General features: G+C 46.6%; 1 protein-coding gene across 5 annotated transcripts in view; it reads left to right on the forward strand.

Annotated features, from left to right (window-relative positions):
- LOC138510528 (zinc finger protein 25-like) overlaps positions 1 to 26,169 on the forward strand; it is an 887,940-nt gene that overhangs the window by 502,670 nt on the left and 359,101 nt on the right. For 4 of the 5 annotated variants that reach the window (XM_069626249.1, XM_069626250.1, XM_069626253.1 and 1 more), the window contains exon 7: positions 4,661 to 4,777. In XM_069626249.1, the coding sequence (XP_069482350.1) occupies positions 4,661 to 4,777 (117 nt within the window). The remainder of the gene's footprint in view (positions 1 to 4,660; positions 4,778 to 26,169) is intronic. The other variant, XM_069626251.1, reaches the window with a different exon arrangement.

Below are 26,169 nucleotides of genomic sequence, written 5' to 3' on the forward strand. Positions count from 1 at the left end.
CGTAGCCTTAAATGCATCCCATCTTGTATCTTCTCCCGTGTCCCCTCTCTTATTGCTATTAAAGAACTCTCTCATCTTGCCCTCTATCTCCTCCCTTACCAAAGGATCTCTCAGCAAATGTTCTGGGTATTTCCAGCCCCATAATCCCCCTCTCCTCACTCCCAGTTCCAGCTGCATTGACAACATTTTGTGATCAGCTATTCCCATGGGCCCCACTTCCACCTCCCTAACTCTACCCACCAGGTTAGCCGAGACCCAAATATAGTCAATTCTAGATTGTGTCCCGAGGACTTCGGAAAGAAAGGTGTAGCCGTCTGCATCCCCCTTCAGTTCCCTCCAGACATCCCTCATACCCATGTTCGCCACTTTATCCCTTAGTTCAGCCGAGGCCACCGCACCTCCACCCCGATTCCTAGGTGCTCCTGATCTATCCTTAGCTTTGTCCCATGCAATGTTGAGGTTACCCATTATAACTATCTGGCCCCTTGCCCAGTCGCCTATTCTCCCCATAAGGTCGCGGAGGAAGGGGTCTTGCCCCGTGTTAGGCGCGAAAATACCCCCTATTGTGAAAAACTCCTCAGCGATTTTGCCTTTCACAAGTACAAACCTACCCTCTTTATCTTTTAGGGTGTCCTCCATGCGGAAATTCACAGTGCCTCTGATAGCCAGTGCCACCCCCCCCCCCCTTGCTTTCGTGGGCCCGGACACCTGAAATACCTGGTCGAAGCCTCTCAGCCTCAGGCGACACTGATCCTTACGGAGTAGATGCGTTTCTTGCAGCCCCAGAAAGTCTGGTTTACCCCGCTTCGTGAATTGCTCCATCTTTTTCCTTCTCAGTGGGGTGTTGAGGCCCCTGACGTTATGTGTTACCCATTTGAATTATGAATAAACTTCCACTCTCGCCTATCATGACCCTTTGTCCAATCCTCTTCTCCACCTGTTTGCACCCCTCCAGTCGCTCTGGAACGTGAACCACTTTTATCTCGCCCCTTGGACAGCACCTGAGAAAAACTCCCCCTCCCAACCCCCTTCCCGCCGCCGCCCCCCTCCCAACCCCTGATGACCTTAACGATAGGTCTTCCCGGTTCCCTCCCTTCCTCTCTAGGCTCTCTTGCTCTCAGAGATCCCATGATGTTTGCTCGCAGCTCCTTCTCTCCTCCTCGTGTTCCAAAACAGCCTTTTTGTTGTCCACCACCCCCTAAGATCGATCAAACATCAAGTCAGTCCTCCTTGTCCCTGAGACTCTCCTCCTCTGCTGGCTCCATTACCCCCCCGGGGGGCCTTCGCCGTGCGGGTCTCCTCCTTTTCCCCTCGCCTGCCATCGACCATTCCCATGGCCTGGGTCGTACTCCGCCGCCAGCCTCATGCGGGCCACTCGGGCCAGCTGCCCTCCGTCCCTCGTGCAAGTCCCGATCTAGGTCAAATTGGAGTATGTCCGCCCCCTCCTGCATCGTGGTTATCCGCCTCTGGGAGCCGGCCCATTCGAAGACGAGCCCGAAGGGGAAGGTCCATTTATACCTGATCCCCTTTTCCTTTAGTTTCGAGGTGAGTGGTCCCCATTGTCGCCTTTTAAGCAGAGTGCTGCTAGCCAGGTCTTGGTACAATTCGATGTGTTGGTTGTTGAAGGTGATCGGCTCTTTTTGTCTGGCGGCCCTGAGAACTGCTTCTTTTTGAGCATATCTTGTAAATTCGGCTAATACATCCCGCGGCCTGGACTTAGGGTTCTTGTTGAGGGATCCCACCCTGTGGACCCTGTCCAGCTCGATCCGATCAGGCGAGGGCTTCCCCAGCAGCTCTGCGTATATCCCTTGAACCGTCTCCTTCAGGTCCCTATCTTGTATCGTCTCTGGCAGAAATTTCAGCCTGATGTTGATCCTTCGGGACCTGTTTTCCATGTCTTCCATTCTGATTTCCAAGTTCTGCGTTGCCATGTCGAGCATCTCGATCGCCTCGCTGTTCTCCGTGGCTTCCCTGCCTACCTCTTGCAGGCCCTTTTCCACTATGTCCGTTCTCTCCCCCAACTGATTCACTTCTTGCTTGATTTCCGCCATTGCTTGATTAATGTCCGAGCGGATCAGCTGAAATTGTTCTTGAAATGTCTTCCCCAATGACGCTTGAAGTGAGAGCAACTCCCCGCGCAAATCCTGCCGCGAGATTGATCCAGATGCTTCCGAGGTCTCCGTATGCTCCTGCTCTACGATTCCCCCCTGTGTGGTCCCTCGGCCATCAGCTGCATCTTTGTTTGCCCACAGAGTTATAATGTGGCCGGGGGCCTCCCCTTGGGGTTGTCCGCCTTTGTTCCCCTTGTTTTTGTTTTTGGCTGCCATAGTTGTGGGTCCAAGGCCCCGTCTGCCCCCTCTCCTGAATCCGCTTCCGACCATGCTAGGCCACAGCCCCCTATTGCTGCATGTGCTGGTGCTCCTTTTGGGCTTGATGGGGGTGCGTCCTCCCCGTTAACGGGGGTGCTTGGGTCTGGGCTGTGTACGCCCTATGTATGAGGCCGGGATCCTTTTGCCAGGGGGAGCAAGTCTCAGCCTTGATCACTACAGTGTCTCCGCGCGTCGGCGTGCTCCTTATTATGCTGGGGGGGAGAGCAGGTGTCGGACCCGGGCACCCCGGTGTCTCAGCGTGTGGCCAGGGCCACAATGAGGTGGGGGGGCAGATGTTAGCCCCGGGCGCCCCAACTCCGTGTTGCCCCTGGGGGAATGAGCGTCAGTCCCGGACACCCCCTATTAATGCCGTAGGTGGGGTGCCCTCCGTGTCCAGAGTAGGGGCCCCCCCTCCGCAACTGCACTTGACCCGAAGGGCCGATGTGAACCGGGTCCCGCACCTCCCGCCGCTTACTGTCTTTTGGTGCCGCTGCCTTTCGGCTGCCGAGCCCGGGCTCCCGCCCCCGCGCCTCCAGCCGCCGTCAGTTCAGGCCGCTCCACTGCCTCGGAGAGGATTCCGGGGGGCTGCCCCGGCCCGGTCTGGAGTCAGCGTTCGCCCGAGGCCCTGCTGATGGGTGTCGCCGTGAGTCGTCTGTCTGCCGAGCAGCTCCCAAGGGCTGCCGATTTCCCTCCTCCTTGTGGCCGGATCCGACTGCCGTAGCCCCGGGGGTGTGGAGACGCGCCGATCGCCTCGCCCGTTGGTCGGCGAGGAGGCGCCCAAATCAGCAGGGGCTCCGACCGCCCCCCCGATACTGCTCTGCTTCTTCCACTGCCTTGGGGGAGCGGGAGCGGGGACTCCGTTCCCGTCCCGCCTTTGTACGCAGGGCCCCTTAGGCCCACGGGATTCGGGTGTATGCCGGGTTGATGAACTCTGCTGTGCTATCCACGGCTGCCCCCAGGTGCGGGGGCGTCCAGACCGCCCAGGCTCTCCGCTCTTCAACACGTAGGGGGTGGTGGAACCGCCAAAATAAGTTGAAGGGACAGGAGCGCCGTCGACACACGTCTACCTGGTGTCGGCGGCCATCTTGGAATCTCTCACCACCATTTTTAATATGCAGTGTAGGCAACCTCCTATTTGACAATCATCAGTTAACAAACCACAACGGGAAAGGCCACAAGAGAAACAGAAAACACTGGGCTCGACCAGAGCTAAATTTAGCACTGGAACTAACTGGGGAAGCATGGCTTGCTTACACTCGTGACATTTTTCTCCACCTATAAATCACACAAGTTCCAGAAATTCACTTTGGCGGCTCCTGTAGTGCCTATGACCCTCTTTTTCTTAAAACATACTCTTTGTACCTGCTTTGCCTTCTGCTATGCATCACATCTTGGGCACTTCATCACCCTCTTCCTATTTCTTCCTATTTGTCTTTGCAGGGTCTATTTTAAGAAGTGTGTAGCTTTACGGTTTCGTCCACCCCCTACCATATACTTATTGATTTATTTGTAAGGTACCTATGGTTGCATTTGTAAATCGCTGTATCAAAGGCTTTTGATGGAAGCATATATTGAAGAAAAAAGAAATGCAAAGACTAATCAAAGACCATTTTTACAAGTAAAGCATGCCCCAGCCCTACAGTCAGTATTCTTGAACAGGAGCAACCCGTTTGGTAAATCTGCTTTGCTAAATTATACAGATCTGGTATACCTCTCTGCAAGAATTCTGTTCCTGTACACTGCAAGGCAACAGCCCTGGTTTCCCACACCCACACTCTTGTACCCTCGATCCCTTTCGGCTTTGAATCCTACTGCTAATTCTTAGCAGGGGACTCGGCTACTTTTTTATTACATGTGAACAATTTGTTTCACTGGTTTTGTTTTTTTCTCGGATTATTGTCCCTTTATGTACATTCCTTGCACTCCAACATTGTCTGACATGTATAAGAGACACCTAATTCCCTACCTCTTAACTTATAATGCTGCATACAAAAATCTTAATAGCAACTATTAAGGCTAGTTATTCAAGTGTTGTTCCTGGTCTACTAATTTATGGTGTGAGAATGCAAGTGAAATGTATTGATTAATTGAGCCATTTTCACTGAAATGGCAGTGTATACGCTCAACTTTCAACATCATTGTATGCTTTATAAAATAGCTAATAAACCTCCATATGAGTACAGCAGAAATGCTCAAAGGGAAGGCGAGCTTGAGTAATAAGGAACCTTAGAAAACACAGAATTAAAATTAGTCGATGTGTGTCTTCATCTATGTTCTCTGCTTTTATGTAGCAGATAATGCTGTTGCCGATTCAGATGTCCTATGCAAGATGAAAACTGAGGACAACATCTCTCTAAAGGATTGCCAGACTGCAGAAGGAAGAGAAAATAAGACTGATTTCCATACAGGTCAGCAAGAAGTGGAAAATATATTAACTGATGATTCAACGCCTTTGATTTGGCTTTTTATAATTTTTCATACACAAAATGCCATTTTATTTTCAAGATAAGAGAGGATGAAGTACAAGGTTTATTTACAATGTTACATTCTCCTCCAAGTTGGAGGAATGTTTGTGTGCTTTATGTAGCACTAAGATTCTTCTTTGAGGGCTTTGCAAAGCAACTGCAATGCCAGACAAAGGCCCGGATTAGTCAGCCACTTCAGTGAACCCTCCATGCCCCACAGGAGCTCTGCTTGGGCCCTAGACCTTACAAAGGCCCCTGAGAAGACCTACATTTCCAAACCACTTGGATGCCCTGTTCTGTGGGAGTGATAGCTATGTGACCACGAGGACACTTTCTAGACAGCAATGATGATGTTAACAGAGCATCTATCGACATGTGCCAAAAATAAAATTCAGAGCCCCTTGTGGTGAGAACAAACCATGCCAAATACCTTTTCTAATGGATGGCTCCGTCTCTGGATGGTTTCCAGTCAGGATTTTTTTTTCTTTTTCTTTTTTTTGTTTTATTGGTTATTACATTTTAAACCTTTAGCATTACTCCATTTAGCACTAAAAAGTGCTATTCTGTCCATACAGGCTAGATAGACTATATAAATAGTTCAAGTACTGCAACTTAGTCCTTTAAAGCTGACTCCACCAACTTCAGGGCTACAATCGTTATTCCAAGTTTTTCAGCATTTATCAGTCCCTCCCACCATCCTTCTTCAGTCATCGAGTCATGCAGTTTCGCATATTCGCCCCAAAAATGTGCTCTGCTTTCAATCAATCCTGGGCAGTTTAATACAAGCTGCTTTATTGTTTCTATTTCCTCCTTGTCTTTACAGAAATGACATGTCGCTTCTTGAGGATTAATCTGTTTTCTTAGTAACAAGACCTCTTTTGTTCGTAGTATGTTAATTCTGCATCTCATAGGCAGATCTCGATAATGCAGTGATGGAAATCTTTTTAAATAGTTCAGTGGTTGGATATTTCTTTGATTCCCAGGTGATGTTTTGGTGATATTTATTGTTATACACTAGCTCCAAGGATTCTATCCAATCCTTTTCCTGCAAGATCTTCTTTGCTTTTGTAGGATTTTTTAATACCAATTATGTCTCAATGTCTTTTGTCAACAGAAATTAATTACATCGATTGACCCAGTGTTTAAGATATTTATCTTTCAGCACTCTCTGATTATTCAAGATCTCGAAGGGCACCGTTTAGGAAGTTGTTACACATTTGCCATAGAGGGCAATGGTTTTCCACATGGTTATTGATGTCAATGATTGTAGTCTTAGTTCGTATCTTATCATGTACCCTGGTAGGTGATTAGTTAGTCTCAACATCTTTCTCCAGAAGTAACTCTTGCAGTCTCCCCAGATCATCCAAGACAGGTTCAATAATGACTCAGACCCATATGTCAGAACCGCCACAACCTTCTACTTATAGAAGGTCAGGATTGGAATCATTGAAAACCTTCCATAACGGTTGTGAAGGGCTCTCCCCTGGTTAGTCAGTTTTGTAAGTTTATACCTGCTCAACGTATAGTGTCCTTGTTCGTTGATATTTTTATTAATCACGACTCCAAGGTATATTATAGAGTCTACCTTCTCCAACTTTTGGCCATTAATAGACCAATCAAAGGCTTTCTTCCTTTTTTTTTTCCTTGCACTGACTTCATTTTCATAATCTTTGATTTCTTATTGTTTGCCTTCATCTCATTATCGTCTAAGAAACCTTTGAAGGCGTCCAGCCTTCTTTGCAGACCAATTTCCGTCTGGTCTATAAAGACCAGATCGTCTCCATGTAATATCCCAGGGATTACCCCCTCATTCATTTTTGGCGGGAATGCTGGAATGTTTTTTTGTGATTCATACATATCTGCCATGTACAGTACAAACAGGAAAGAAGCCAGTGCACATCCTTGCTTCATACCGCTGTATGTATGGATCTTTCTTGAGTGAAAGCCTTCTCTTGTGAGGCGCACCTGGATCGTTGTGTTCAAATGGAGTGATTGTTTAGCCTCTATTAAATCCTTGGGACACTTCCACAGCTTTAGTTTTGTCCACAAGCGTTCTCGGCAGACCCCGTCGAATGCTTGTTCTAAGTCTATAAATCCAAGGTGGACTTTGGTATTCGTCACCAGCGCACTTTGTTTTAACAAATTCAAAATGAGGAGGTTTAATGTTGTACCTACTCCAGAAAAAAACGCTGTCTGTCTTGGGTGTAATATCTCTGCCAACTTTGCCCATCATTTCAGATCTCTTAATAATAATGAGGCAAATAGTTTTCCTATTGAGTCCAAGAGGGCTATCGGTCGATAGTTGCAGGGGTTTCCCTGATCTCCTTTTTTATAGATAGGAACTATTAAGGCTTTATTCCATGACTCCGGTAGGGTCTTGGTTCTTAGTATTTGTCTAATTACTATGGTTATCATATTACTCCAGCTCTCCTCATTTGTCTTCAAGGCTAGGTTTGAGATGCCGTCTGGTCCGGCTGCCCTTGATGAGCTGAGATTTGTGATCATTCTTAGTATCTCTGCTTGATCAAAGTCCAATTTCCAAACACTTTGATCATTAGTAGGCTCATCACATTTCGTTGTACTTTACTTTTTGAATAGAGTAGTGTAATGCTCTATCCAACGCTCTTCCGACACTTGTGTTACAGTGGTAGCTGCCTGGAAATCATTTCCGTTGTTTATAATGTACCATATGTTTCTACTGTTTGTGTACACTGCAGCTAGCATCTTTTCTGCATCACATTAAGCTCGATTCTCTCGGGTAGCTCTGAGACAATTCGTATATCTTTATATACATATTCAGATTTTTTCCTGCTTATCCGAGCATTCGGATGCATGCAGTGTTCTAAGTTCTGCTCTATACTTTTTTCTTTTTTTCACCAAGGTCTCATCATAGGCATGCTTCCTTTCTATACTTAGTTTCGTATTCACACTTCCTTTAATTTCAAATTCTTTTAAGAGCCACCCATATTCCACATCCTCCGGGTTTTCCAACATCTGTTTTTCATATTTCCTTGCAAGTTTTGGTAGTTCTTTCCGCTTGATCCGCAGTTTATTCATCCCCCAAGAGACTTCCACGGGGTTGATTTTCTGGGTCTTTGGAGATTCTAGGGGTATTACCGTTTCAATCCTCAGCAAATCATGGTTGCTTGCTTTTTGCTTTTGTACCTCGGAAAAATAAAAACGGATCCATTGTAGTAGTTTTTCAGACACAAAGCAGTAGTCAAGGCATGCTCGGCTTGTACCCCTGGACCAGGTGTCAGCTCCTTCCAGGTCCCCATTCATTTGACCATTTAACATCCTCATATCCCTGATTTCCATTTCATTTATCCATCGTAGGGGCCTCCCCCTCAGTTCCGATACAGTTATCGGCTTCCCTGTTTTTGTTAGTAATTTAATGTTTAGGTAACTGCAGATCACAATTAATTGATTTTTCTTTTAACATTGCTATGTCCAGCTGACTCATTATATCTTTCAAGTAGGTCTCTATTTGTAGCATATTTTCACTCCAATATGTGTTTATTAGCAATAGTTTTAATTCTTTCGTCTCAAGCTGTTTACTATCAAGAATGTGTACGAAGGGGTTAGGAATTCGATATTCCAGGACCATTAAGCCAGCGTCGATTTTAACCAAAGTTATGAGCCCAGCATAAGGTCTTCCCCTTTCCCCTTTCGTATCCGGTTTCATATAAACTTCGTAGTTCTCACGTAGTGGCTTATTCCTTAACCATGTTTCCTGGAGGCATAGGATTTCATATTGTCCCAGGCATTTATCTTCTCCTGAGTAAAAATGCTTGAAACCACATGTGTTCCACGAGGCAGAGGTAAGTCTCCTCCCATTGTCTTCTTCTGATTCTACTGCTTCTTATTGGCTGCAAGGGCTCCCACCATCCAAGACCAGCCTTGCACTGTCTCCCTAGACTGTACTTTAGTTTTTGTCAATTTTACATGCTTCCTTGAGTTATCGATAGTAAATCGTAGAGTTTTCTTCAGATGGTCAAGCTCATTACGCTCTACAGTCTCCTCCGCACCTATAGGGCTCAGTGGTAAGTTTTTGGCGTTCACTCACAGTCGACTTCTTCTGTTCCTGTTCACTTTCTTTTCTGATTTCCTCAAGTGTGCTATTTCCCTAATATCTTTTTTGGAACCAGCAATTTGCTGCTCCCTTATGGTATTTCTTTCACGATTTATCTCTCTGTGCTTTTAGAGGAGAAATATCCATTGCATATCAGCCTAGCACTGCCCACAAGGACAGTCCAGCAGGCATTTCTTCACTACACTAGAGTACCAAACCCCAGACATGTGTTTCTGCTTTGTTCTCATGATCCGTGATGTGCATTGTCAATCTAGGCTAGAGGATAACATGTCGACTTTTGTATAACCCCGACATTGTCTGAAATCCCAAGTCTCAGCATTGGCCGAAAGTGGTAAAGTCCCTCTACAAAGAACGATTAAGTCCCAATAACCTTGATGGGGCCCCTAGGGGACCCTCGCGTATGGAAACAAAGCACAATCACCACACACTAACTGATACGCCAGACACGAGGTTCAATTCCCAAAAGCTAGGGTTTATTGCAAAGCAAATAGTCTCAGTTGGCCAACTGGGTCTCGCGTCCCGCAACGTGTGTCTCCAGACCCAGAGGGACGCAAGAGAGCGAGCATTTTACAACAGTTACATATATACAAAACAAACATCTCACTATCAGTAATTACATATTCAATACCGCCCATAACGTATTTCCTTTAAAATGGATTTGATAATTGACAATTATGACGAATGTGACACTCATTTAGCAACAATTTGCAGACTTGCAGACATGATTCTTTGTTTTAGGGAACACACTGCTCCTGTTCTTACGAACAAGCTGCGTGCAGGGGAGAGACACATTCCAGGCCTCGCTATCTTCTAATTTCTATTTGTGTGCTAGGGGTCAACTCGCTCTCCAGGGCTCAGTGAAGGGGGGGGGGCATAAAAGAGAGCATAATTCAAGCCATTAATTGTTAATTTCTACCATTTCTACCGCATCAGCGAGACTAGCTGGCACCTGCATAGTGATTAAATGCCTTGTTGCTTACTTCCAAGGACTTGAGACGGGGCATTGCTGTCTGGGTTGCCTGCTTTGTGTTTCAACACGTATCTTGTGGCCTTGCTCTATGCATGAGCAACAACGAAATAACGGAATAGAATAAGCTTACAGCAAAGCAGTTTGAACAAAGAAAGTAAGAAGCGAAAATTAGACAAAATGGCGAAGTCTATTCCATCAAAATGGACGCACTCTGGTCATGCTTATGAGTCTGTACTAATAATACCGAACATATGAGGTGGTTGGTTTTCGGCCAACAGAATACATTGCTTATGTTATGGGAGGGTATTTTCTGGACTCACAAACCCTCCTCTTGGCCGTAAGCCAAACGCCTCATCCATACATTGCATCCTCTTCTGACCAAGTATCTGATTCCGAACTTTGCATACTACCATTCTCATCATTATTATCATCAATATTGATTGACATGAATTCTTTCACTGTGTTCATTTCTTACGCACTCCTCACTTATTTCAGTGCAAATTATTGGTAAACAGTGTATGCAACAACAACAGGTTATACATATTCCGAGCACTGCTACTAGGATTGCAACTAATTTCCATCCCCATGAGCGTAATATTTCCCAGAACCTGGAGTTTGTTTAATTCCCAACTACCTTCTGGGGGGTGGAGGTCGGAGTTCAAAACGTGCAACTTTTTTATCGCTTCAAAAATCGTATGGGAGGAGTCACTTACAAATATGCAACATGATGATCCCACGAATTTACAAACTCCCCCACGATCAGCCAAAATTATGTCAAAAGCCATCCTATTTTGAAGTGTCATCAATCTAATCCCTTTTTCCTCCAACGTCATCTTGTATAATATATCTGTTGTCCCCTTTATTGTTTTCTCTAATATTCTGGACAGTTGTCTTATGTTATAGGAGTTTATTGCTTGGCCCCAAAATGGTATAAATGATTTTGCTATGTCTTCCGCAATCAATCCTCCTTCCTCATCTCGCCGTGGCCTTGATCTGGATAGTTTGGCTATGTCTGCTGTTTTTGAAAGAAACACCCCTGGAAACAGAATCCCCAAATAACAAGTACCTCCCCAGTTTCCAGGTAACCAGGGATAAACTTTTTCTCCACATATAAAATAAACAGGGTCACCTACATACACTGGTTCTTCCTCTCTGTCGAGGAACGCTATATTCATACATCTAGTGAATGTCCCTACTGCATAGGAGCCCTTCTTCTTCAAGCAAAAGGGAACAGAGCGTGGACTGTAGTTTACTGTATAGGAGGGGGGGGACTGTATCTTTATTTCCTTCTAGGTTCATATGAAACGTGATTACAGATGATTTATATGGCACATACAATCTATCTTGGGCATAACTACTGGTGTTATCAGTCGTGTTTTATGAAATATAGAACAACCTACAGGTTTCATAATTATCTCCTCGAATTCATCAATGTTTGTTTTATCTAATTGACCAGTTTCACTCTTGTTCCATTTCCCATAATACAATGCACTTAAGGACGCGTAACATGCAGAACTCAATGGCAGTGGCTGCACATACCAACCTATTCCCTTACCACCATGCTGTTGTAAGTGAGCACACACCCAACAATTGTTTTTTCTCAGAATTGAGTGTGTCATGGTCATTATCAGCAGTAATGTATTATTTCCATATCCTTCCCTGTGTCTCTCTTCCATTGGGGACAAAGTATAAGTAATTACATGGACCGGGTGTTAGGGAGAATTCTCTGTTAAGGCTAATTTCCCAAACCTAGTGAGTCCCCCAGCAGCTTTGCTGGATTTTTGGGGTTTAATGTTTTCTCCTGCTAAGAGTGAGATTCTTTTTCTCCCACTCTTAAGCATGATTTGAGAATGTCCTTTGACTTTGTAATGTGTTTTATGGGCTATGGGGTCTTTTACTCCATAGGGCTTCATGTGTTTTTGGGAAGTGTGTTACACAGCACCCTCAGTGCAGTAACACAGGGGTGTCATACTGGCCCCCAAACATAGACTCCATACCCTGGGACTGACTACTGTCCCCCAGGGCATGTAAAGTCACCATTGACTTTACTAGTCTTAAATTGTGAACAGAACCAGCACAAACCATCATATTGTGGAAGTAGGGGTAATTCGATTGCCCCTGGTTCTGTTTTTCTAGGGGGCGCTGTCCAGTCCCCCCTTGTCGAGTTTCTGGCTGGTGGTAGTGGTTACCACGCAAAATATTCCAGCGGAATATTTCCTATGGGATTTTCCCATTCATTTTAAACGCACCACTTTTTTGTTGCAATGTTAAAGATACTGCTATGTTATTTATTTAATCTTTATTCCCCGGTTGGGTCTTTTTGCCAGGACTCGGTTTTAAAATGACGTTTGTGTTCGCCTCTGTAACTCCAACCCAAGTCGAGCCCTTTGTTCCACTTTTGGCGGTCTTCTGCACAGAAGCCTCCAAAAGTGGTGCCACTCTGTCTGGGTCTACAGGATGTGTGGGAGGGGGGAATAGGCAGTCTGGACTGAGTTGCCTCGGCAACTCAAGTCGCACTCTTGTGTGATTGGCCCAGTAATGAGCCGCCCGGCTCACCACTCCGCATGTTTGATTGACAGCTAGGCTGGTGAATGGTGTTTTGCTGCATAAAAGCAGGGCTTTGGGGACTGGAACTTCAGAAGCCGTCACAGGACCTAAAGAATCCGAAGAGGGGAGAAGCTGAGCCATCTACAACGAAGACACCACCGGTGGAGCCCTGCTGTACGAAACTCACCACTTTCCCGACGACAGAGAAGATCTTCTTCCAGGAGAGTTTTCTTCCCTTTGAGCTGGTGGGACCAACCAGTTCGCCTTTTTTTGCCTTCCTGGACCGTCTCGTGGTCGAATCGCCCGTGCCAAGCATCGTGGCGGCCGGATATCCACGCTTCACCACTACCGCGAATAAAAGGGTAGTACCTTTTAACCGGGAAACTCTGCGGCTGGTTTCTTCCCTGGCAGTGCAACGACCTCCAGTTCTCCTCCACGTCGAGATCTTCTCTTCCCCTGGACGAAGCACCGACTTGCACCCGCTGCCAGGAACAGCTGCCCCCGCTGGAGCTTTCTCACCATTTCAGGTACTGTGTCCCGTCTGGTCTCCCTTGCAACAGACTGTTCAAGGTGTCCCGTAAATACTTGACTCTCTATCCTGGGGTGACCTCAGACCCGTTAACATTACCTTTCTAACGTGATCCAACCTCTTTTTGACTTTCCTGCAAAGACTTTTAGTGCATTTCCACTGTGATCTTGGGCACATTCCGCCTTGCTCTCTCCAAGAGTGGGCCTGGCCTCTGAACTTTTTGCTCTTCAGTAGACCCTGCCTTTCTTGACTTGCTGTGGTTCTTTAAAAGTTTTGGTATTGTGTGTTTTCCTATTTCTGCCTTTTCTCTCCCTTTTTAAATAATTATTGGAGTGCCATCTATGGTTACGCGCTCACCTCTGTTTTGCTAAATAAGTGGTGTACTAACCTAGACTTGTCAAATAATTAATTAGGGGGGTGTATATATATTTCTAGTGACTGTGTTTGAACTTGCTTGACATATTAGTGCCATTGTATTTTTACAAGTGTGTTTTTAAATAAATAATTATATACTTTTATACCAAAGCTCTGGTCAGTGTTTGCTTGTGCTACTGTATTTCTAGCCCTATTGTGTATACTCTGTATACTGCCTAACTCTTCTTGAGAGAAGTCTGACTGCTCAGCCACAGCTACCAGGTAAATCTGGGTGGTACAGACTGCTACCAATTGGGTTTGCTGCTAACTTTTTGCAGTGGTCCCTAAGGGAATTGCACGGGTTTCTGCCTAACACCGGGCTTTCAGTGGCGGAAATATTTCTAATTGGCAAGAACACTTCTAATGGGTGTATTTCTTCTAAATACCATAATACCAATACTGTCATTATTGGTGCTAATATACTCATAACGCACATGACTATTGTTAGGATCAGCATACAATTTGTTCGGCAATGTTTTTTCTGTAACCCTACAGTCTCTATAGTTAACTCATTATCAGCATCGGTCAGGAGGGCGCAAAAGCTGGTGCAGGCATTTTTCTCTCGTGGTCCTTCTCCAACAATGTTCGTCGTGAATATCTCTTACCGTCGCACTTGTTCGAATGTTAATAAGTTCAGGAATGTCAACAAAGTGTTTTGCCAGTTCTCAGCAGCCTGGATTGCTATACGTTGGGCAAGATTATCGTGCATCTGCACATTGCTCAAAGAACTCCAGAGCAGTTATCAATTGCCTTCGTACCATATGAGCCCCTCTTGTCTGTGAGGAGTGATTTACACATGGATTTTCAAAGATAGCACCGGGGAGTAGCGTTCCTGAGCTGTCGGATTTGCACAACTCCCACGCCTCTCTCCCCTAGGCCTCCGGTTCCCACTTCATCCGTGATGGGAAACCGAGGCAACAAAGATCAATAAAACGAAGATTTGATCACTCCTTCTTTCGAGGCCGGAAATTATACCGCCTTGCTCCTGGTACTGTGTGATCAATGAATAGTGCAGGTGCATTTCCGGACTCAGGCTCAGTGCCAGCCTGCGGCGCAACGAAAGATGATGGGCACCTAAGTGATAATACAGGCTTCGTGTCAGCCAGCAGTGATGCAGGTCCTGCTGGACTACGTTGGGGCACTCTTTGCCCTCTCTCCTTTATAGCAATCTTTCCAGGCTTTGTTTCAGGATCAGACAGATTTTGTGGCAAAGAGCTGACAACAATTTCTTTTGTTTCTGGGGCAGCTGTCTCTCTTTGGTCATCTGGATCAGGCAGTTCTTTCAATGGCGATGGGACTTTCTTTGTATGCGTGGCATGTATCCACACCTTTCTCTCATCCACACGGACTGCAGTTTGTGTTGCTAAAAGGACTTGGTAGGGTCCACGCCACCTGGGTGCAAGCGATGATTTTCTCTCAAAGTTCTTCACCAGGATCCCGTCGCCTGGTAGCAGAGAATGACCCAGACCAGTGTATCTGATGGGAAGAGCCTCCTGCACCTGCTGATGAATCTAACGCAATTTCTGTATTAACAGGTTACAATATGTACTAAGCACAGGGTACTCGATTTCACTCAATCGTCTCAGCTGTGGCGCACACCAAACATTCGGAGGCCTCCACATTACAATTTCGTACGGAGAGAGCCCAGTCCTTGCCTGCACAGATGTGCGCATGCACAATAACGCTAGGGAGAATGCATCTGTCCAACGTAATTTATTCCCTGCACAGATTTTGCTAATTTTGGCTTTCAGTATGCCGTTTTGGCACTCAATAAGACCGGCACTCATGGGATGTCTGGCGCAATGAAATTGTTTCTCAATCTGGAGACCTGCGCAAATCTGTAATACCACTGCGCCCACAAAATGCGTGCCATTGTCTGACCATATGACCCGGGGCAAGCCAAACCGTGAAAAGTACTCCTTTAACATCACTTTTGCAGTGCTCATGGCAGTACAGTCCTTCAATGGATATGCTTCCACCCACTTACTGAACGCACACACAACCACTAGAACGTACTTCAAGTTCTGACACCTTTCCATTTCTATGAAATCAAAATGGATTACCTCGCATGGCATAGAGGGGGGGCCAAAACTACCTGTTGGAGTCGCTGTTCCTTTTCCAACATTGTGTTGCAGACACGTTATGCAATTCTGTACCACTCTTTATTCATTTTTCTTTGTGTGTGTTCTGCCATACTTTAGCTAAGTGCTGAACTATCTTTTTTGCACAAATGTGTGTGGGACTGTGGGCCATTGTGACCATCGCTGTTACATAGGAGCCCATTCTTGTATTTCATCAGCAGTTTCTGCTGCCTGCATTTCTTTGACAGTGGCAATCCCATTCTCTATCATGCAAGGCACTTCTTCTGATTGTACTGTTAACATCTTGGTATTCAAATCAGTGGCAGTTTGTTTCGCAATCCTGTCTGCAAATGCGTTCCCCTCTCCCACTTTACATGTTACTTTTTTATGCGCCTCGCATTTCACTATTGCTAGGCGCTTTGGACACGTAAGTGCAGACAGCAATTGTACAATCAAATGGACATGTGGAATCCTGGTTCCATGTGATGTCAAGAAACCCCTCTCAGCCCAGAGTCGGCCAAAGTTATGTACCACCCCAAAGGCGTATTGGCTGTTAGTATATATGTTTACACTCAGATTTTCAGAAATTTCCCATGCTCTGGTTAACGCTATTATCTCCGCGGCTTGTGCGGAGTTGTAGGGGATACTTTTACTCTCTACTTTTTTGTGTCGTAATAGCATACGCAGCAGTTGATGTGCCATCAGGTAATTTGAAGCAGGAGCCGTCACAAAACAGTTCTTCATCTGGCTCTTTCTGTGGGGTGTCTGTTAAATCAATTCTTCCTTTCGTTTCTTCCTCAGTAACCATTAAACAATCATGGGGAGGCGATTCATTCTCACCTAATTCTTCTCTGGGCAGTGGCGTTAATTCTGCAGGATTCAAAGTGCTACACCTCATAATTTGGATGTGTGGCGCAAATAGGACAATTTCATATCTAGTCAATCTAGCGGATGTGAGGTGTTGCGTCTGCGTTCTATTCAATAGAACGTCTATGGCATGTGGCACCATTAAAATGAAGGTGTGCCCCGACACCATTCCTTCAGTTTGTTTCACTGACGCAGCAGCTGCTGCAACAGCTCGCAAACAACGTGGTAGAGCGCATGCCACAGGGTCCAGCGCGGAAGAAAAGTAACAGCATGGTCTATTTCTTCCACCTTGTTCCTGCGTTAAGACAGCCAACGCGCAGCCTTCATTCTCATGCACAAACAATCTGAAAATGTTTTCATAGTTTAGAGTGCCCAAAACTGGAGCGGAGCACAATGCAGTTTTGAGCAAATCAAATGCTCTCTGGCATTCTTCATTCCATTGCAAAGGCATCACAGCATCCTTTTTTGTCAATGCCACCATTGGTTTTACAATCATTGCAAAGTTCACTATCCACTGCCGGCAATAAGACGCCATGCCTATTATGGCTCTGACTCCTTTCTGTGTTTTTGGAATAGGCATACCAGAGATACTTTCTATTCTTTCTGGTGTCAGTCTTCTCCCCGCTCTCGAAAGTAGGTAGCTCAAATAAGCCAAGTCCTTTCGACAATACTGGAATTTCTTCAAACTCGCTTTATGGCCATGCGCTGCTAAGTGTGACAATAACAAAACAGTACTTTCTTTACAAATCTCCTCTGTATCCGCAGCAATTAATAAATCATCTATATATTGTAACAACACACAACCTGCTGGTAGTTCTAACATATCTAACTGTTCTTTCAATGCCCTGCTATAAATACTCGACCTCTCTGTATAGCCTTGTGGTATGCGCGTGAATGTAAAGGACCGCCCTCCTAATGTGAAAGCAAACAAGTATCTGCTATCTTTATGTACTGTGATGCTGAAAAATGCGTTCTTAAGGTCTATCACGCTAAAATATGTTGCCGAGGCGGGTATCATTGTCAAGATCGTGGTGACATCTGGGACCAATGGGAATTGAGGATCAACCACTTTATTCAATGCGCGTAAATCAATTATGAAACGGTACGGTATCTCATTACCTCCTTTCTTATACACTGGGAGAATGGGGCTGTTACATGTGCTGCCTGTAATCTCTTCAATCACCTTCAGTTTTACCAAATCTGAAACAATACTTTTCAATGCTTTTTCTCCCTCCATTGAAATCTTGTATTGAGGACTACGTGGCAATGTTACTCCCTCCCTCAAAACAATTTGTACTGGCTCTATGTTCAAGCATCCCACATCATTGTCATTCATCGCCCATATGCAAGTTGGTACTTCACTCAACTCCCCAGCCAAAGGTTTGGACAAAAATTCGGACCCTGGTATATTCTGTGGTGAAATTGTCAAGAACACTCCATCAGGAGTGCAATGGATAACTGCACTCAGTTTTTTCAATAAATGTAATCCTAAAAGATTCTTCCCACAATTTTCTGTTAAGAGAAATGGACAATATTCAGTAAATGGATCTAATGTTACTGGTACTGATTGGGACACTGGATTGATTACTGGCGTACCTGCGAACCCTACTGAAATATTTCTTTGCCCTGACAGTGGTATTTCCGGAACCAATTGATGGTCTATTGAGCACTTTTGCGCACCTGTGTCTACGAGAAAGCTTTGCTCTCTATTCCCAACTTTCATTTCTACTTAGGGTCCTTTTTGATTCACGGAAAAAGACACTGGTTCCGACCCCTGTCTTGGGCTGTCCTATTGAGGAAACAACACATCATCTGATGTATAATTGCCACAATAATATGTATTGGGTTGTGTGTCAAAAATGTTTCCACTCCTGCCTTTATTTCGCTCACTTTGATTTTGGTTATAAGGAACCTGACTCTGATCTTGGCTCTGACTCTGAGTGCCATTTCCTTGATTATTCTGGTGTTGCTGCATATTATTATTCCTACTCTGTCCATTTGTTCCCGGGTGTCCCCTGTGCGGTCTTCTCTGACCATACCCATTCCTATTTTGCAAGTGTGGACATTGCGCTCGCCAATGACCCTCTTCTCTACAATATGCACACTGATTTAATCCCAGAGGCCCTCCATGCATGTTAGACTTACTCCTTCCTTGTGTATTTCCTCTTCCTCTATTGTGTCCTGCCACCTGCTGAAGTAACACCCTCATTTTCAAATTCACCCTATCCTTTGCCTCTTTCTCTTTCTCTGTATTCACCCTATTTTCATAATACTGGGCAATATGCAATACTTCACTCAATGATTGCACTTTCTGATGTCATTATTAGGTTTTGAATTGGAGTTATTAACCCTCTCACATACTTATCAACAAATAGTCTTTTACCTGCCTCCGTGCTTACATCCTGTCCACTAAAATCTGTAAACACTTCCTCAAATCTATTAAAATAATCTGTGGATAACTCATCTTTGCCTTGAACACATGCAGTTAATTTGTCCCATACAATTCTTTTCTCTGGCACTATCTTCTTCAATTTTTGTATTATTCGTCCTGGTAACGCTGCCATATTTGGCGATGGTTTCTCGCCTGCTTTTCTATCCTTATCCTCTATTTCTAGATTCTCCCATGTGTCATCGTAGGCATCCTCATCATTTACTTTTCTTATTTGCTTCCATATGTCTGCTGGCACAATTACTGGAAATATTAGGTCTATATCATTCATAGTAAAAATGGACGATCTCAAATAGGACTCTATTTCCTCATAGAATCACGCCGGATTCTTCCTCAAATTGGGAATTGTTTGTTTTATATTATTCACCTCTTGTCTGGAGAAAGGGACATGTACATACTGTGCTGTATAATGCGCTTCCGTTACCTGTGCTGGTTGATCGGCTGTTGCAGGAATCTCTTCTTTTGGCACAAAAGTAGGTGGGACTTCCCTCATCGGAAATACTGCACTTACTTTTCCTCCTCCCTCCCTCATATGCAATAATATTGCCAAATCAAGTGATAAGGCTGTCTCTCCTGTTCCGCTTTCTATTGCTCTTTTATATATTGCGATTAATTCGGGGGGGGGCTAGCTTTTTTACTTTCTATATTTGTATTTCTATTGATTTATAAAGCGCCTTACGCCAAAGCTCTGGACATAGATCAACATAATACATAAAAAATGAACATATCTCTGTCCTGCAAATATTCAACCATCGGCTGCAGTGCTTTTCTCTTCATTGGCAATGTCTATTGATCAAATATTTTGTGCACTTCCATCGTGGGAATACTAGGATCTGTAATCCATTTTAGCGCCTCCCGTGTACATATTTTTATTTTTTCACTCGCCTGTTTGGACGGCGGAAGAAATCGCTGCTGCACATATGGTATCGCCTCTTTCCTATCCCTTCTTATATCTTTGCTCCTATACCCCGGCATGGCAAATATCTCAGCCTATGCATCATCAAGTTCATTTTTAAATTCAAAAAGCCTATCCACATGTTCCTTTATCTCTACATCTCTCCCTCTACATCGTGCCAAAGCATTCAAATCCCGCAACTTCTGCAGCGGTACCATTCCAATTAACTGCTTCCATCCCTCCATTAAATATTCTCCCATGCATCCCAACAATACCTGTCTTTCAGTACTCTTCCTGAAATCATACATCGAATCCAGCATTGATGTTTCATCATTTCCGTCTATATACATCTCTGCCTGTTCTTTCAATTCGCGTTTCCTCTCCTTGCTGACCGCACTAAGGGTTACTCTAGTGCACTCACTTTGTGCCGTCCCTTCTCTTCCTGTATCGTCTTCTCTTATTACAGTGAATTCAAGTTCAATGGGCGGAGGGGGAAGAGGAATGTCTTGAGAGAGAGGTGCGGATGGAACAATGGGAACGGGGAGTGGCTGCTACGGCTCTGGAGTTGCGGCCCGCGGAGCTGTTGGGTGTATGATTTGCGGCTGCACTGGGGTCTGAGCATCAGGGAGGGGCTGGGCAACTGAAGGGGGCTGAGCAATGGGCACCGGTGCAATCCTCTTAGCCTCTCTTTTTGGGCGCTCTTGTCTTGTCTCAGTTAATATTTTATTTATTAGCTCATCTGATTTAATGCAGTTCTTGTTAAGGATATATTTTATCTACTCTCAACTGACCACAACTCTCTGACTTTCTTAAATTATCATCCCACTCCTTTTCATCCTGGTCCTTCATTCTCTCTGTTCTTGACCTGTGCCTGCGCGCATTTTTCTCCCTGCTTTTCCAACGAAGCCTAGCTTCCTTCCTCCATTCTCTAATGAAGTCAAATGCCGCAGGGCGTGCTTTTTTACGCAGCAATACTTTTTCCAAATAATCTATCCTCGCAATCTCATAACTCCCGTGTTTTGGCCATTGTAAATCTTCTTCGTGTCTGGTTTGCCTATGCCAAATTTCACAAAACATTATCGCCCCTACACCATACTTGACATACATCTCATATGCCGGTGACCCCATGGGTGGCGCGACCTGGCCAGTTTCCAAAGATTGTCTACCAGAGTGGAAAAATCCCACTAGGCAGGAAGACAATACCCCAGGCATGTTTTATCCTTACCCTTGGTTAATTAACCTTACCCCGGGTGTTTGATTTTGCAAAACCAACTCTCAACCAATATCAGGGTTATTTAGAATCGGGGCACGACTTACCTGATCAACCAAATCGTCTTTCAAGACGCAATTCGTCCGCATACTGACGCAACCAAAAATCGTTGTGTCTGCGGATCTTGGCTCAGTCTGCCTCGTTTCGGGACCCTCGCCTCCTTGTTCTCTGGCCGGACACGTTGACCAGGGATCAGCTGTGTACAGATCTGCAAAGGAATCTCATCACTTTCACAGGGGCGCACCGAACACCTCTTGGTCCCGGCTCGACCGTCTCGTCGCTTTGTTTTCTCCTCTCGCCTTCTTTATATTACAACATATACGATGGAACAAGTGGGGGAGGGTCCCTATTCGGGCGCCATTTTGATGGGGCCCCTAGGGGACCCTTGCATATGGAAACAAGGCACAATCACCACACACAAACTGATACGCCAGACACAAGGTTCAATTCCCAAAGGCTAGGGTGTCTTGCAAAGCAAATAGTCTCAGTTGGCCAACTGGGTCTCACGTCCCGCAACGTGTGTCTCCAGACCCCGAGGGACGCAAGCGAGCGAGCATTTTACAACAGTTACATACATACAAAATGAAAATCTCACTATCAGTAATGACATATTCAATACCGCCCATAATGTATTTCCTTTAAAATGGATTCAATGATTGACAATTATGATGAATATGACACTTTCAGACATTCATTTAGCAACAGTTTGCAATTTGCGGACTTACAGACATGATTCTTTGTTTTAGGGAACACACTGCTCCTATTCTTACGAACAAGCTGCGTGCAGGGGAGAGATACATTCCAGGCCTCACTATCTTCTAGTTTCTATTTGTGTGCTAGGGGGTCAACTCGTACAGGGCTCAGTGAAGGGGGGGCCATAAAAGAGAGCATAATTCAAGCCATTAATTGTTCATTTCTACCATTTCCACCGCATCAGCGAGACTAGCTGGCACCTGCATAGTGATTAAATGCCTTGTTGCTTACTTCCAAGGACTTGAGAGGGGGGAGACCTGGCATTGCTGTCTGGGTCACCTGCGTTGTGTTTCAACACGTATCTTGTCGCCTTGCTCTATGCATGAGCAACAACGAAATAACGGAATACAATAAGCTTACAGGAAAGCAGTTTGAACAGAAAGCAAGAAGCGAAAATTAGACAAAATGGCGAATTCTATTCCATCAAAATGGACGCACTCTGGTCGTGCTTATGAGTCTGTACTAATAATACCGAACATATGAGGTGGTTGGTTTTCGGCCAACAGAATACATTGCTTATGTTATGGGAGGGTATTTTCTGGACTCACAACCTGTACATTGACTGATGTACAAATAGTTGTTTCGAAGGGATTGTGTCCTCCGACGTATTCCATATCTATGACAGGTAAGGTCCACAGCTGTGCTGCTTCGTAACATTTTCGGAAGGGGGCGTCCTGTGTCGATGGCGTCGATCCGATGTCCCTCGAGGGCCTCCGTAGAGGGTCGATGTCACCGGATGTTATATGTAGGACGTACGACGCCTGTAGCCTCAGTTCCGTTTTTTCCGCAAACGTGTTTGTTTTGGAATCTCGGCGCGCTCGATTCTTCGGTTCAAACGATGTCTTCATCTTCCTCTACTACCCCGAGGTCGGGCTTTAAGAAATGTTGGGACTGCGGTTTGAAAATGTCCATCACGGACTTGCAAAACATCTGCCTGTGGTGCCTCGGCGAAAGCCACGCCACCGACGACTGCGAGGACTGCCAGTCCCTGACGTCTAAGGCCTTGCGGGAGCGTAAGGGGAAATTAAAGGTAGGTACGGTGGCCAAACCCCGTAAATCGAAGTCCGCTGTGCTTTCGACCGATGACTCGAGGGGCAACTCTCCACGTCAGCAAAAATCCAGGGGGTCTCGGTCCAGGAGTGGTTCCCGCCATTCCTCTGCCTCGAGGCATTCTAGGAAGCGCTGTCACCGGTCGCCTTCCCCGTCGGAGGATTCCGCCAGACGGTTGACTTGTCCCACCAAGTCTTTGTCGCCGGCCGAATGGGATTCATTCCGCCAGCAGATGTTAGCGATTTTTCAGTCGCAAGGCACAGTTCCGTCTGCGCCTTCGAAAGAAGCCGGCAGGGAACGGGCTCGGTCCACCACTCGCACGCCTTCGGGTTCGGGAGGTCGGCGCGATCATTGTGAGCCTTCGAGGACCCGATCAGACAAGGGAGATCGCCATAGCCGTGCCAGGTCCAGGTCCCGGTCATTGACACCATCGAGACCGTTGAAATCTGTGAAGCCTTCGAAGAAGGCATCAATGCCATCGGTGCCGTGTCTGTCGAAGGACTCTCTCGAGGCTCCGCCCTCGAAGAAGTCGTCGACGCCGTCGGCGCCGTGTCCATCGAAGGACTTTCTCGGGGATCCGCCCTCGAAGAAGTCGTCGACGTTGTTGGCACCTCGGTCGACCCCTAAGGGCTGTGAAACCTCTGAGGAAGGCTCGCAGTAAGTCTGTGAGGCCTGTTTTTGAGCCCAGGTCTGTTCCTCCTCCTAGATTGGATTTTTTCCAACCTTTGCAAGAAATTTGGGAGGTTGATGAACTGTCTGATCAGGAGATGGGCTTGCCTGTGCATCCTGACGTCCCTGATGACCTTTTGTCTGGGCATAGTCAGATGGAGGAACTCTCAGTCATTGCATGACGCCAGTGGCCTCGACACCTCTCCGGAGGTAGAGTTTAGCCGGCCTGAACCGGGGGCGCATGCTGAGTCTTCCTATCAGCGGTTCATGTCGAGTGGGACGGAGTACTTGGGGTGGTCTGCCACCCACCCCCAGTGGAGTTTGATCAGGATGACTTGACTGATATATCCTAGATCAGGGTCCGTCCACTGACCCGGTGTTGCCGTTTCACATGGCTTTGCAAAAGAGGGTGTCAGCGGCTTGGACTGCTCCGGAGATTCTGTCGGCAGTTAACAGGTCGTTCCTGAAAAAATACCTCCCATCCAGTATTGACCCCTGCTACTTATCGTCGCACCCTACTCCGTAGAGTTTGGTGGTGCAGGTGGCTAAGGCCTCCTCGAAGCAGGCTGCGTACCCTACCATCCCTCCTGATAGGGATGACAAGCCCTTCGATGGTTGGGCGAGGAAGGTATTTTCTGCTGTGAGCATGGCGTTGAAATCGGCCAACTCCACTTGTGCCTTGGCAAAGTTTACACACACTCTTTGGAACTGTGCGTCTTTGGCGGCTGAGCATATTCCCGAGGGGGAAGAAAGGGATGGCTTTCTGGCCCTCATGCAAGATGGCAAGGATGCTATGTGGGAATCCCTTCAGTCTGGTTTGAACAGGGCAGATAGTGTCAGCCGGTCCATAGCTGCGAGCACCGTGATATGCAGGTTTGCGTGGTTGAGGAAGTCGGGTTTTGCCCCGGATGTGCAATCCCGTCTTCTGAACATGCCCTTTGACGGCGTTCATTTGTTTGGCAGCAAGGCTGACGAGAGCCTTGAGAGGTTGCAGACCTCCAAAGCTGCAGCAAAGTCTTTGAGCGCTGCGGTACGGCAACCTCTGCCTTTTTGTCCTAGGTGAGATCAATGGAGGGGAGGTTCCTTTCGCTACTAGTCCTCTTTTGGTAGAGCGAGAGGGGCTGCCAGTCAAAGGGGGCAGCGAAAAAGTACCCGTGGTGGTCAGGGAAATCGTGGTGCCAAAGCCGCTCGGGCAGTTGCTTCTTTGCCATCAGGCGCTGCCACAGCCACTACAACTCAGTCATGAGGCCATGTCCCATGGTTCGCCGGTTGGGGGCAGGCTAACACAGCATCTTGGAGAATGGCGTGCCATTACTTCAGTTGCGTGGGTTCTGGATACCATAGCCCACGGCTACTGCATTCCCTTCCTGCAGCGGCCTCATGACAATCCACCGGGGAAGCTCTCTTTGAAGCGTCCAGATCCGCTCCTTGCGCAGGAAATCCTATCCCTGCTGGAAAAAGGTGCCATAGAACTGGTGCCTGTGGCGGAGAGTAACAAGGGATGGTATTCCCCATATTTTTTGATTCCCAAGAAAGACGGAGGACTGAGACCCATCATGGACTTGCGTTGGTTGAACAAACTTCTAAAGAAGGACAAGTTCAAGATGGTTACTGTTTCTCAGGTCCTCCAGGCCCTTCCGCTTCAGGATTGGTTGGTGTCTCTCGACCTCAAGGACACGTACTTTCATGTGCCGATTCATCCCAAGCACAGGAAGTACCTGAGATTTGCGGCTGGCGACTCGCACTTTCAGTTTCGGGTCCTGCCATTCGGTTTGACCTCCGCCCGAGGGTCTTCACCAAGCTCATGGTGGTGGTGGCAGCGTACCTCAGGCGAGGGGGATTCACGTCTACCCCTACCTGGACGACTGGCTGATCCGAGCGCGCTCTCCCGAGCTAGTGTTGGATCATCTCGGTCTCACCTGCTGCACCCTCCACAGGGTGGGCTTCTCCCTGAATTTCAAGAAGTCGCATTTGACACCTTCCCAACAGCTCCAGTACATCAGTGCTGTGCTAGACACGTCCCTGGGGAAGTATTCGCTTCCCCGGGTCAGGGCTCATCACATTGTGCATATGGTGGACAAGTTTCAAAGTGCCCAGTGTCTCCCGGCTTTCAACTTCTTAAGGTTGCTGGGCCTCATGGCATCCTGCATCTTTATGGTACCGGAGGCGAGACTATGGATGAGATCCCTGCAATGGGCCCTCAAACTTCAGTGGTCCCAGTTCTCGGGCAAGATGTCGGATCTCGTGCAGATTCCACTCTTGGTCGCCCAGGATCTTCTGTGGTGGGCCGACGAAAGGAACCTGCTGAAGGGGGAACCGTTTTGGCAACCATGGCCGGAGGTGACGATTGTGACGGATGCTTCCCTCACAGGATGGGGTGCTCATGCCAACGGACTGACAGTCTGCGGTCGTTGGTCTCGGTCGGAGTCCAGACTCCACATGAACCTGTTAGCGCTGAGAGCCATCAGGCTTGCCCTGAAGACTTTTCTGCCGACTGTACGGGGGAAAAGTGTCTTGATCATGACTGACAACACAGTGGCCTTGCTTTACCTCAACAAAAAAGGAGAGGCTGGGTTGCTCCCGTTGTGCAGGGAGGCGATGCAGCTCTGGTTCTGGGCCATCGAAAAAGGTCTTTCGATCTCGGCAGTTCATCTGGCCGGAGACGAAAGCGCAGCGGCGGACGCTCTGATCAGGCAGAGCACAGTCTCTCACGAGTGGGAGTTGGCTCAGGAAGTCCTTGTGGAGATC

This window comes from Ambystoma mexicanum, chromosome 6p, assembly GCF_040938575.1.
Source record: "Ambystoma mexicanum isolate Mex_15411 chromosome 6p, UKY_AmexF1_1, whole genome shotgun sequence".
NCBI classification, from domain to species: domain Eukaryota; kingdom Metazoa; phylum Chordata; class Amphibia; order Caudata; family Ambystomatidae; genus Ambystoma; species Ambystoma mexicanum.